This window comes from Pithys albifrons, chromosome 1 (genome assembly GCF_047495875.1).
Source record: "Pithys albifrons albifrons isolate INPA30051 chromosome 1, PitAlb_v1, whole genome shotgun sequence".
In the NCBI taxonomy this organism is placed as follows: Eukaryota; Metazoa; Chordata; class Aves; order Passeriformes; family Thamnophilidae; genus Pithys; species Pithys albifrons.
The window spans coordinates 126,031,909-126,045,413 of record NC_092458.1 but is presented as its reverse complement, the minus strand read 5'-3'; the positions used below and the strand labels follow the sequence as shown (position 1 = coordinate 126,045,413).

At 52.5% G+C, this 13,505-nt stretch overlaps 1 protein-coding gene across 2 annotated transcripts in view; it reads left to right on the top strand.

Moving 5' to 3' along the window:
• Window positions 1-13,505, top strand: part of LOC139677460 (trifunctional purine biosynthetic protein adenosine-3) — a 41,625-nt gene that overhangs the window by 1,879 nt on the left and 26,241 nt on the right. The window contains exons 2-5 of one of the 2 annotated variants that reach the window (XM_071567446.1): window positions 2,951-3,011; window positions 7,606-7,754; window positions 12,182-12,277; window positions 12,800-12,974. In XM_071567446.1, coding sequence (XP_071423547.1) covers window positions 7,610-7,754; window positions 12,182-12,277; window positions 12,800-12,974 — 416 coding nt within the window. In that variant the 5' untranslated portion in view covers window positions 2,951-3,011; window positions 7,606-7,609. Of the gene's footprint in view, window positions 1-2,950; window positions 3,012-4,976; window positions 5,081-7,605; window positions 7,755-12,181; window positions 12,278-12,799; window positions 12,975-13,505 lie in introns of those variants that run through there. The other variant, XM_071567437.1, reaches the window with a different exon arrangement.

Genomic DNA, 13,505 nt, shown 5'->3' with positions numbered 1-13,505 from the left:
AGAAAGGGCATTTCAAGGGCATTTCTCCCCCTCACCATGGGGAGAAACACTGGCCATTCCAGCAACCTCCATCCTTTGAAGTGTCAGATTTAGTATTTTGAGGGTGTTTGTAAAACTTTATGATCCTGTTTATTTTTAGCAGCAAAACTTGAGGGAGTGTTTTGCCTCAGAAAATGCCCAGTGCAGCTGTTTGGAGGATCACACCTGGAACAAGATAATCTCTAAGCTCCCTTCCAACCCAAACCATTCCAGGGTTCTGTATGGCCAGGTGAGAGCCAGGAATTTGTCCTAAATAAAACACCTGAGCAAAACAAGCTGATTTTAACCCAAAGCTCAATTAAAAATCAGAATTGCCACCAGATTCTGGAGGCTTTTGAACTCCTTCAGCAACTCCTCACAGTACCACAGTGGCTGTTGTTGTACCTGCACGCTTGGCACAGTGAGTTCCCTCTGGAAACAGCCACGTGGGACAAAAACCACAGAGAGATGTGGATCTCTTCCCCTGCCCCTGGCCAGGAACAGGAACAGGAACAGGCTGGGGCAGAAGGTGGGAATGAGGAGGTGAATTTGCAGCAGTGCTGGCCACAGGTTGTGTTGTGGTCCATGCGCTCCCTCCGTGGGTCCGGATGATCCCAGGGAGCAGGGCCCAGCAGGGTTTGCTTGTCTCCCCCATCCCTGCCTGCCTCCTTCTGCTGCTTGCCTTGCCCTGCCTGTGGTGATCCCTCCATCCCTCAGGGAGCTGGTGCAGCCCAATCCTTGCTCCCTCCATCCCTCAGGGAGCTGGTTCAGCTCAATCCTTGATCCCCCCCATCCCTCAGGGAGCTGGTGCAGCCCAATCCTTGGTCCCTCCATCCCTCAGGGAGCTGGTGTAGCCCAATCCTTGTCCTGCCTGTGGTGATCCCTCCATCCCTCAGGGAGCTGGTGCAGCCCAATCCTTGGTCCCTCCATCCCTCAGGGAGCTGGTGCAGCTCAATCCTTGCTCCCTCCATCCCTGAGGGAGCTGGTGCAGCTCAATCCTTGCTCCCTCCATCCCTCAGGGAGCTGGTGCAGCTCAATCCTTGCTCCCTCCATCCCTCAGGGAGCTGGTGCAGCTCAATCCTTGCTCCCTCCATCCCTGAGGGAGCTGGTGCAGCTCAATCCTTGCTCCCTCCATCCCTCAGGGGGCTGGTGCAGCTCAATCCTTGCTCCCTCCATCCCTCAGGGAGCTGGTGCAGCTCAATCTTTGCTCCCTCCATCCCTGAGGGAGCTGGTGCAGCTCAATCCTTGCTCCCTCCATCCCTGAGGGAGCTGGTGCAGCTCAATCCTTGCTCCCTCCATCCCTCAGGGGGCTGGTGCAGCTCACTAACATGTAGAGAGGTATTCCCTCTGTATATCCATCCATACTATTTGCTTTGCTGGGCTGGTTGCTGTGGTGGTGTCAGCTTTCCAGCACTGTGTTCCTGACCAGGTGACCCTTGGCACTCGCAGGAGGGCCAGGAAGGAGAGCCTGGAGGTGGAGAAGCTGGTGGGACCAATGGGGAGCTGCCCCAGCCAAGGGCAGCATGAGCCACTTGTGAAACCGCAGTGGCTGAACCTTGTGCAGTTCAGGCTCCGGCGCATCCCGAGCCTGGACAGGCTCCAGCCCCTGGCACAGAGTCCCTGAGAAGGCCAGCTTGGAGCTGCCCCTGTGTGTGCCCAGCGCGGGGGGCACTCGGGATGTGCAGAGGGCTGTTGAGGAGTGACTCTGCCCACAGATTAATTCAGAGAGCAGATCTGGGATCAGCCCCTGGGGCTTGGGACCACACGAGCTGGCTGTGGGCAAGCTTGGGAGCCAAGGAAAGGATGGCAGGATCCTGAGAGGGAGTGGAAGTTGGGAGGAGGAAGTTCTAGTTCTTCTCCAATCCCTTCTTCTGATGTTTTTTATCCTGTGAGAGGTCTATGAGAATATCAACACTCTGAGCACTGGGGCTGGGAACTCACAGCACACGGTGTGGGGGGAACTGCTCAGCCTTCCCCACTGGGGGCTCTTCCTGTCCCGTCTGAGAATTCATTGCTTTTCTTCCCCTGCCTAACTCCAGCAGTGGGAGTGAACCTTGGCCTTCAGTCCAAAGCCAGGGGATAAGAGCTGCTCTCCAGGGGTTGGGGGCCATGGACTTGAACCTTCACAGTGACACTGGGCTTGGCTTTGTTCTGTTTGGGTCAGTGCTGTCACTACTGGGCTGTTTTTCAGCCTAATCTCTAAGAAGGTTGGAATTCATAGAATCCCAGGATGGTTTGGGTTGGAAGAGACCTCAAAGATCATCCCATTCCATCCCCTGCCATGGGCAGGGACACTTCCCACTAGACGAGGTTGCTCAGAGCCCTGTCCAACCTGGCCTTGAATTAAGATGCTCTGGGCAAGGATCATGCATTAGGTCTAAAGAAAATTGAATGCTGCATTGGGTTTCCTGATTCCCAGTGTTGGGAAGTGAGAGAAAACCAACAGCACTGGAGCTTAATTAAAAATCCCCACCATCTGAAGCAGTGAGGTGGCACCAGTGAGGAGACCCTTTGTGTTTGTGCTGGAGTGCAGAGATCTGATTTTAATTGCACTTCTTCCTGCTGTAATTAGGGGTAAGGTAATAAGGCAGTATCTTATTAAAATACTCCACCCAGCCAAGATGAAATAATTGGGTAACTGGCACCACACTTATGGCCCTGCAACTTGTGAGTAAGTGCTTAAGGAGTTTTTGTTTTCTTAGAGAGTTCTCTCTGGAAGTGCAGCCAAGGGGCTGAGTTTGGGCACAGGGCCACTTTGGGAACATCAGTGGCTCCTGTCCCTGCTGCTCACAGGGAAGGGGCAGCACCTGGGCAGCCTCATCCCAGTGCTCCCTGTGCTGGAGACCCCTCTGTGGCTGCTGGGGGAGTGGGGCTGGGCAAGCCCTCAGGACTGTGGATTGTCCTTCCTCACTGCATTCTCTCTGCCCCACAGGCCCTCTCGAGTGGAAGAGCTGCCCGGACTGTCGGTGTCCCACCTGCCCTGGAGGAGAAAGGTCTCTGGGCTGCTGCTCCTCCTCCCTGCTCACCTTCTCCTGGCAACCTCTGGGATAAGCTCTGGGAATCACCTTGTCTCCACTCTATCCTTGCCTCCTCCCCTCTTGGATACACGGACTGATTAGTTTCTTCTTCCTGTTCTCACTTCGTAGAAGGACCTACTAACAGACCCTGTCCTGAAATGTCACTGCTCTTTAGTTTAAAGCATCTTTTAAACAAACATTCCTTCCTTCTTTCCCAGAGCAGGCGATGGCTGCCGAAGGTAATTGCATCTCATGGTCTGGAATCTTTAAGGAATTACTCTGAAAATCCTGGGAGGGTGATAATCCTCACAGAGCAAATATCTACCTTGGCTTTAGGTCTTTTGAGAACAAATTTTTGACTCCTGGCCTAGTGACAAAAATAAATGTAGCCTTTTGGAATTTCCATTTTTAAAGTGAGATCCTGCTGGGCAGCTGAGGGGCCTCCACAACATCTCTGTGTCAGTGTGATGGAGGAGCTGCCACTGCTAAATCTGGGCCCCCTAAACTGGGATTGCCACCAGAAGCTCTTCTCAAGCCACATTCCTAAATAAAACTTGCTAGGATACCACAGTGGGATGCACAAATAACATAGAATTTCAAAACAAACATCTGAAACTTACTTATCACTCACATTTTATTATAAAACTATTAAATATTGTTTGAACATATGAGACATGGCTTGTTCTATTGACTTGCTCCCATATCAGACCTTGTGCTGTGTATTACAAATTTATTTTCAGCTGACAGTGGTATTAGAATATGTCACTTGAAGGAGGGGTTGCCCAGAGCAGCTGTGGCTGCCCCTGGATCCCTGGGAGTGTCCAAGGCCAGGTTGGACAGGGCTTAGAATCACAGAATCATAGAATGGATTGGGTTGGAAAAGACCTCTAAGATCATCAAGTCCAACCCTTGGTCCAACTCCAGTCCCTTTACCAGATCATGGCACTCAGTGCCACGGCCAAGCTCAGCTGAAAAACCTCCAGGGATGGGGAATCCACCCCCTCTCTGGGCAGCCCATTCCAATCCCTGAGCACTCTCTCTGCAAAGAATTTCTTTCTGCTCTCCAACTTCAATTTCCCCTGGCAGAGCCTGAGCCCATCGTGCCCCCTTGTCCTATTGCTGAGTGCCTGGGAGAAGAGACCAACCCCCACCTGGCCAGAACTTCCCTTCAGGCAGTTCCAGACAGTGCTGAGGTCACCTCTGAGCCTCCTCTTCTCCAGGCTGAACACCCCCAGCTCCCTCAGCCTCTCTCCACAGCACTTGTGCTCCAGTCCCTTCTCCAGCCTCGTTGCTCTTCTCAGTTGGGTTGGAAGAGACCTCTGAAATCATCAACCCTTGATCCAACCCCACTGTGATCACCAGCCCAGGGCACAAAGTGCCCTGGGCTGGTGATCACAGTGGGGTTGGATCAAGACATGTTGGTTTCTCTGTCCCTGGAGGTGTTTCAGAGGACACTCAGTGCCACATCCAGTCCCTTCTCCAGTCTCGTTGCTCTTCTCTGGCCCCGCTCCAGCCCCTCAATCTCTTTCCTTGTTTGGAGCACCCTGGGCTGGTGGGAGGTGTCCCTGCCATGGCAGGGGGTGAAATGGGATGATCTTCAAGGTCTCTCCCAACCCAACCTATTCTGCCACAATTTGCATAATACACCTTATTCTTTCATACTGTTCATACGCAGAAATAATTTGTATTTACAGCAAATTGCAGAGCCTGATTTTTAGAAGGAATGTTCACAGGCTGGTTAGTGAACAGTTTGAACTGCAAAGAGTAGCTGGGATGGGACAGAATTTATTTTGGTTTGAAGCACCAGGATGTGCAGCTTGTGCTGTGCAGAGCTTTTTCTCCTCACTCCTGCCCCCTTTGCAGGCAGTTTCTGTGCCCTGTTCCCAGCTGGAATGACTGTGCTCCCTGCCCATTGGCTGCCTGCAGTGTCATCCTGGGGCGGGAATGTTGGGCCGGGGCTCCTCGTTTTAACCAGGGGCTGCTGCTCCCTCTTCCCTCTGAGCTCCCGAGTCCTGCTCTCCTCAGCCTGTGGCACAGAGGACACAGTAAGTCTGGGCTCTCTTTGCCTTCAACTCGCTCCGTTTTAAGATGTTAAAATTTTAATTAGGTGTTTTTATTTAAAATTTTAGAAGTTTAAAAGCTGTAAATTTTTTTCCTGACAAAATTATATCGTGTATAATTCAACTTATTATTGATAAAATGTGCCTTAAAAATTACTATTTAATGGCAGCTGGCTCTGGGCACCACTGACAATGTTTGGTTTAACTTCAGTGCAGGAGACCCCTGATAAATGTTCTTTTATACTCCTGTTACATTACTGTCTTTATTTCACCCCTGTGTTGTATCCCTTATTCTTTTTTCTTTCCTTTTTCCTTGATTTGTAATATAAAAGAGGTTAGCACAATACTTCAAATATCTCCATCATAGCTGATCTTTTTTAGCCCAAGGTGGGTTTTTTGGTGCAACTCATCCTGGAGTTCTGTAACTAAAACCTTTCTCAATGTTGCAGTGTGTGCATTTTGTCCAACACTTGACAGAAACCTGTTGGTCTCCCCCAGCACAAAACTGCTGTTAAAGTTTCTCTCTGATGTGTTTTAAATGATGCTGAAGGACTTGGTAATTTTCTGTGTTTTATTCTTCTATTTGGGTTTATCTTGACTCTTCTGACTGTGTATTTTACCTAATCAGGCATTTTGCCTTATCAGAGCAGCTTATTCAAGTCAAGCTGTGGCAGCTGACCTGACATCCCTGTCTCAGCTGAAAATCTGCTTTTGCTCATGTTTGCTTTTCCCTTGGAGATGGGTTGGGGTTTGGTGGTTTCTCCTTTTGCAGGGGGTGCTCTGCAGTCCCCCTGTCCTGTGCCCTGCAGAGCTGGGCTGGCTGAGCTCACCTTGGGGCGCTGGACACAGGACAGGTCCATGACCTGTGAGAGGGAGGGACCAGGGGGTGTGAGGGGGTGTGTGACGTGCTGGGATGACACCAAGGACACGGGGTGTCCCTGCTGTCCACAGCTCCTCTCTGGGCTCTGTTCCTCCTCCTGGGAGGGGCATGTGGTTCCTGCAGCCTCTGCCCTGGGACAGATTGGGTCAGCTGGGGGGTCACCTGGGGAAGGAAAGGATCCAGGGAGACCTGAGAGCCCCTTCCAGTGCCCAAAGGGGCTCCAGGAGAGCTGGAGAGGGACTGGGGACAAGGGATGGAGGGACAGGACAAGGGGAATGGCTTCAAACTGCCAGAGAGCAGGGATGGATGGGATATGGGGAAGGAATTGCTGGCTGGGAGAGTGGGCAGGCCCTGGCACAGGTTGGGCAGAGCAGCTGTGGCTGCCCCATCCCTGGGAGTGTCCCAAGCCAGGCTGGACAGGGCTTGGAGCAGCCTGGGCTGGTGGGAGGTGTCCCTGCCCATGGCAGGAGTGGCACTGGGTGGACCTGAAGGTCCCTCCCAAACCAGTCTGGGATTTCATGAGTCTAACTGAATAAGGACATAATTAATTTATAAATCATGTCCTTTCTTCCCTTCTTTCCTGTTTTCTGAATTGTAGTGGGTATTTCAGTGTGAGGGAACTCTTCTATCAGTGCATATGCAGAGAATGCACAGAGAAGTCCATGTGCCTTGGAGAGCAGAGGCTGCCAGAGCTGCTCAGGGAACAGGCTGTGCTCTCACTGTGGGTCCCTGTGCCAGGCTGTGTGCACACAGGGGGACATGGGCAGGGCACAGCTGAGAGGGGCCACCTCTGTCACCATTTTGTTTCCAAATTGCTGAAGAGGTTTTGACAGTATAAAGTTGTCATGAAATTGCAGCTTTTGCTCGTAGAGCCACTTCCCAGGCCAGGAGAATGTCAGTGAGCCTTCCTAATGCACAGTGAGATGGGAGAGACCTTGGCAGAGTGAGCTCCTTTACTGGTGTCACCTCTCTTCCCTGGTGTTTGCCTCCTGGTTGGTGTCCCTGAGGAAAGCCAGAGCTGGAAGGCATTTCCTTGTCTCATTGGTAGGAGCTTTTCCTTCCCATAAAGTGTCCAGAGCTCTTCCAGACATTCTCTCTAAAACCTCTTGAGTGGTCCCACTGAGCTCCAAACTCTGCAATGCTGTGTTTGTGCTGGCAGTGCATCCCCAGGGCTTTGCCCTTGGCAGACTTGGGGTCTCCAGGAATTTCTCCAGGAATTGTTGCCCAGAGAGGTTGTGAACTCCCAATCCCTGGGAGTGTCCCAGGCCAGGCTGGACAGGGCTTGGAGCAGCCTGGGCTTGTGGGAGGTGTCCCTGCCATGGCAGGGGTGGCACTGAGTGGGCTTTGGGATCCCTCCCAACCCAGCCCATTCTGGGTTTCTCCAGGTCATTCATCAAGGTTTTTCCTTTATCCCAGACTTGTTTATAACTGGGAGCAGTTTCCCACATGACTAAATGCCTTGAGGGGTTTCCATGGGGGTTCCTGTGTGCCCTGGGGAGCTCCAGGCACTGACATTTCGTGTGTGTCCCACCTGATGAAGGTCTCCAGCCCTCGGTGGGGGTGCAGCTGTTCCTCCCCTCCCCTCCCTCAGCTAACTGTGGCTCCTCTCCTGTGTCCTGCTGTCCTGCAGGTCCATGGCTGACCAGGTGCTGGTGATCGGCAGTGGGGGCAGAGAACACGCCCTGGCCTGGAAGTTGGCCCAGTCCCCACACGTCAAACACGTGTTTGTGGCTCCAGGGAATGCAGGCACTGCTGCCAGTGGGAAAATCTCCAATTCAGGTAAGACCAAAAAAACTGCCATTTTAAAATGTGATAATTCAACCAGTAAGTTGTTGGAGTCCTCGAGCTGAAGTCACAGCTGGGAGTGTGAAATTAGTAGTGTTATTACCACTATTACTGCTACTATTACTGCTACTATTACTGTTACTATTACTGTTACTATTACTATTACTGTTACTATTACTGTTACTATTACTATTACTGTTACTATTACTATTACTGTTACTATTACTGTTACTATTACTGTTACTGTTACTATTACTGTTACTATTACTATTACTACTACTATTACTATTTTTTAGGGGTTTGGCCATGTGAAATAGGTTTTAGATGCAGTTAAGAAAACAAAAAATATCTGATTGAAGCCTTGTGTAACTTGTATGATGGATTCTGTGAGATCTCAGCTGTGACATCTGATTCTTTAGGTTTGGGCTTGGAGGATTCAGCCAAAGCTGCTCCTCTGGGAGTGCAGCCTGGGATAGTTGCTGTGGTTCCCACTAAATTCACTCCTGTTCTCAGCATTGTGATCCCCACAGCCTGTGACAAGGGTGCTCTGTCACCATGAAAATGAATTAATTCCTTTGTCTCACTGACCTTAAGAAATTCCAGTTATTTCCAGGTGTTTCTCTCTGTGCATTCCTGCCTGTTCTGAGCTCTTGGCTGAGCACATAAAGCTCTGACTGGCTGTAACTGAAACTTCTCATAGTTATTAGTTTGGAGAAATCAAGCTTAAGGTGTTCCAAATGGAGCATCTAAAATTAAGGGCTGCATTCCAAACAAAAGCCTGGAGGAATAACTCCTAGATTCCTGTGTCCTTCATGTAACAGATCCTGAATGAGGGGTTTTAAACAGCCCAAGGCTTCAGTTTCCACTTCAGGACATGTGATAACCTGTGGAATTCAAGTTAACTCTGGGTGCCTGTGAGTGTGGATCATGCACATCCAGTTCTGCACCCTTGTTTGGGTGGGAGCAGCTTTTTGGGAATTGCCTCACGTGGAAACCTGAATCTTGTCAGGTGCTTCTCCAGCAGGTGGTTGTTATATTGAATTCCCTTGGAATGCTCCATCACAGGCTTTGTTCAGAACTTTGTCCTGAATTTCTTTGACTAATTACAGTACCATAAGTAGTTTTTTGCTCTGTTTGGGCTCTGAGAGGAGGGTCCAAGGAACACCCTGGCAGGATGGGCAAGTCAAACCAAACCCCTTCACTAAAGGGAGTCAGTGCCACTCTGCCTGGCCTGTGCAATGGCAGTTCCAGCAGTTTTTTGCAAGCTGTGTCACTTTAAACCCTCTTCTCTCACCTTGTTACTGAGTGGGAGATGGTTGGGCTTGGGCCAGGTCCATGAAACCCCCCAGTGGCACAACCCCTGCAATTCTGGGCTGTGGCACCACCTGTACTTGGGGAGAGAAACTCAGCCAGCCAGGAAGAGTCCAGAATTGGGGCATTTTAAGGAACAATTTGTCTCAACTACTCAGGAATTCCAGTCCTGGCACTGGGCTCTGGATTTTAACTCAAGGGGAAATGGGAAAGAGGTTCACAGGAGCCCCTTGGAGGTGCCTGGTGGGCTCCAAACTCCTGCCCTTGAGGGATTCTTTGGTGCAATCAGCATTTGGCCCTGGAAGTTCCTCCTCCCTTTGTGGTTCATGACATTGCCTTTAATCAGCATTGCTACTGTGGTCTCAGGTGGTTTCTGGAACATAAAAAAGTGACCTTAAAATGATCAATGCCCTCAAATCTTTCAAACTTTGCCTGTGTCCACGTGAAAAAAAGTTTTCATGGTTGATCAGAGCCTGAAATCATTTCGGACAATAAAGGGATTTAGGTTGAGTGACTAAATATAGGTTTATGCTCAATTTAGGTTGAATTATCAGGGCAGTTTTGGTGCCAGAAACATCTAGAATGGCTTGGGGAATGCAGAGAGAGACAGATGTGTGTCTGTGGCTGGACTTTACCACCCTGCCAGCTCCTCCTGACACATTTTAGCTCCCAGGAAGTTCCACCTTGGAAAACCTTGGTCCAGGGCCCTGCCTGGTGCCAGAGAAGTTCAGCTGTTGTTTTAAGCAGTGAAACAAAGCTACAGAAATGTCATCCTGAGGGAAAACATGTTTGGGAGGGAAGTTAAACTAATGGATAAATGATGAGATTTGGTCCATCCTGGTGGCTGGAAGGACATTCCCACATTGTGGGATCTTGGGCCACATTCACATTCACATCAGGAGGGGATCAGGCCTCCAGAAAGGTGGTTTGGGGTGAAGTGCAGGCTCTTTCTTTTTCCTGCTTGGAGAGGGACTGGGGACAAGGCATGGAGGGACAGGACAGGGGGAATGGCTTCAAACTGCCAGAGGGCAGGGCTGGATGGGATATTGGGAAGGAATTGCTGGCTGGGAGGGTGGGCAGGCCCTGGCACAGGTTGGGCAGAGCAGCTGTGGCTGTCCCATCCCTGGGAGTGTCCCAGGCCAGGTTGGAGAGGGCTTGGAGCAGCCTGGGCTGGTGGGAGGTGTCCCTGCCATGGCAGGGGTGGCACTGAAGGAGCTGTAAGGTCCCTTCCAGCCCAAACCAGCCTGGAATTCTGTGATTCTATGAACTCATCCATCCAGAATGACAGGAGCATGATGGGCACTGGCACAGAATCCCATCCTTTCTCTCTTGTCACTCCCCAGAAACTGGCCAGGGGAGACCACCAGCTCCTGGTGTGTTTGCCAGGTCCCAAGTGAAAGGATGAGAGGAAGAGGCCTCAAGTTGCTCCAGGGCAGGTTCAGATCAGAGATCAGAAAAAACAAATGCCTGCCAGAGTGGTCAGGCCTCGGAGTGAGTGTCCCAGGGAGGTGGAGCAGTCACTGTGTGTGGAGTGTCCCAGAGGGGGCTGGATGTGGCCCTTGGGGACACATTTGAGGGGTGATCCTGTTGGTGCTGGTGACAGTGTTAGTGGTGATCCTGAAGGTCTCTGCCAGCCTGGGTGACTCTGGGTTCCTGTGCCCCCTTTGCCAGTGCTGTGCCCCGTGGCTGTCTCCTCCCTGCATGCCCAGCCAATCCACGCCAGGCTCACCCTTGTTTGGCCCTCTGGGTTCTTCCTCTCAGACTTTGGCTTTGTTTGTTTGTGATAACTCCGTGCCCTGCGTGGCCTTTGCGTCAGGGAGTTATCAGAGACCATCCTTGTCTGTGGGCAGCCCTTCCTGCTCTTGGCACAGGATGGGCCTTCCAGGTGTCCTCATGGGGAGCGTTTGCTTATGGAGAGAGAGTGTGGTTGGGAAAACCTGAGCCCACACACCCTGAGCCTTGGTGCTTCTTAGTAAAGTTCAGCTTAATATAAGAAACTCCCTGATGTTCAGGTTCCCCTTGGTTTCCGTGGGGTGGGTTCAGTGCAGCAATTTTTAGCTGGCACTGCAGAATGAAGGGAAAAGAAAAAACAGATGAGTTGGAATTCCAGCACCAGCCACTTGTTTCATCTCCCACACCCTGCTGATGCCAGTATTGTAAGACTGTAGAATTGTGGAATGGTTTGGGCTGGAAGGGACCATAAAGACATCCAGTGCCACCCCTGCCATGGGCAGGGGCACCTCCCACTGTCCCAGGTGGCTCCAAGCCCTGGCCTTATATCCATAGAACTTCATGGTGATGCTACGCAGGGAGGACACTGACTAAAAACAAATACATTTTTTCCCATATGAGTTTGGTTTTGACCTGGATTCTCTGTGGTGCTGCTTGTGCTCCAAAGAGGGTGTTTCTGGAGATGAGGGCAGTTTGCTGGGTGGCAGTGTGGGGGTACCAGGGCTTTTGTTCCCACCTTCCAGGGCAAGGTGGGCTGACAGGGATGGGGAAGGGCCTGGAGGGACCACTGAGGGGCAGCTGAGGGCACTGGGCTTGTCCAGCTGGAGCAGAGGGCACTGAGGGCAGAGCTCAGCAGGGGCTGCAGCTCCTCCCGAGGGGCAGCTCCATCTCTGAGCCCTGAGAGCAGGGCCAGGCCCAGGGCACGGCTGGAGCTGTGCCAGGGCAGGGGCAGGTGGGATCTCAGCCAAAGGCTCTTCCCCAGAGGGTGGTGGGCACTGCCCAGGCTCCCCAGGGCAGTGGGCACGGCCCCGAGGCTGCCAGAGCTGCAGGAGCCTTTGGGCAACGAGACAGGGCAGGGGGGACTGTTGGGTGTGCTGGGCAGGGCCAGGGGAGACTGTTGGGGTGTGCTGGGCAGGGCCAGGGTGGCACTGGCTGGTCCCTGGGGGTCCCTCCCAGCTCAGGACATTCTGTGATTTGTGGCTCTGTGACACTGGATGTCTCACCAGAGCCTTTGCCTGGGGATTTGGGGTGTGTTTTGGGCATCCCTGTCCATACTCTCAGTGTCCTGCCAGTCAGGGTGGGACTGGTGATGCTCTGGGACAAATCAGTGCTGACCAACACTCCTGGATGGGATCTCACCCCCTGTGTGTCTCCAACAGCTGTTCCAGTCAGTGATCATGCTGCCCTTGCCCAGTTCTGCAGAGATCAGGACATCAAGCTGGTGGTGGTTGGTCCAGAGGTTCCTCTTGCTGCTGGTAAGAGAAAGAAGCTAAAAATCTCAACCTTCAGCATTTGGGAAGAAAAGGAGGTTTTAGTCCTCATCTGTCATCCCTCAGCACTGAGTGTCTCCAGTGGGAATGGAAACAGCTCCTCTGGGGCAGTTTCCCTGAAATTCAGGGTTGTGCTGAGGTGAACATGAATTTCTGAAGGATATTGTGTGAGCAGCAAAGTCAGTTTGGACTTCGCTGTGGTGTTTTCATGTTTTGAAATAATTATCATTTGAATCTTGGTTAAAAAAGTATGAACATGCTGATAATTTTTGTCTTTAAACCTTTTACCTGTTCAGTCATTGGCACCTTCACAAAGCAGGAATGTTGACTTTTTAGCTAAAAGATGAAATAAACCCAAGGGGATCTGTCACCTCTTGCCCAATCCTGTGAGCCTGTGGTGTTTCAGGCCCCTGATTCCAGGGGGATTGCCCCCAGGGAGTCAGTGCACCTGCAGGCTTGGCCTGATCATCTGCTGGTGTCTAACCTGCCTTGTGCTGTCCTCGCCAGGGGTGGTGGATGACCTGACAGCAGCTGGGATAAGGTGCTTTGGCCCCACAGCCAAGGCAGCTCAGCTGGAGTCCAGCAAGAGCTTCTGCAAGGCCTTCCTGGAGCGCCACGGCATCCCCACGGCGCGGTGGGGCACGTTCCGCGAGGCTGGGGCAGCCTGCAGCTTCATCAACAGGTACCCTGGGCATGGCACACACACCTGGGCAGGGGGCTGGGCACCCACACCCAGCCAGGTCAGGTGGGGCTGGGCACTCACACCTGCCCAGGTGGGGCTGGGCACCCACACCCAGCCAGGTGGGGCTGCAGGGCTGGCACACACACCCGGGCAGGGGGGGCTGCGGGGCTGGCACACACACCTGGGCAGGGGGGGCTGCGGGGCTGGGCACTCACACCTGCCCAGGTGGGGCTGAGCACCCACACCCAGCCAGGTGGGGCTGCAGGGGCTGGGCACCCACACCCAGCCAGGTCAGGTGGGGCTGGGCACCCACACCCAGCCAGGTCAGGTGGGGCTGGGCACTCACACCTGCCCAGGTGGGGCTGGGCACCCACACCCAGCCAGGTGGGGCTGCAGGGGCTGGGCACCCACACCCAGCCCGGTGGGGGCTGCTGTGTCCCTGCCTCTGTGTCAGCACGCCTGGGAAGGCTTGAAAGGGTCACCTACCACTGCCAAAGTGCAGTGAGTGACACCAGTGGTCCTTGCTCGTGC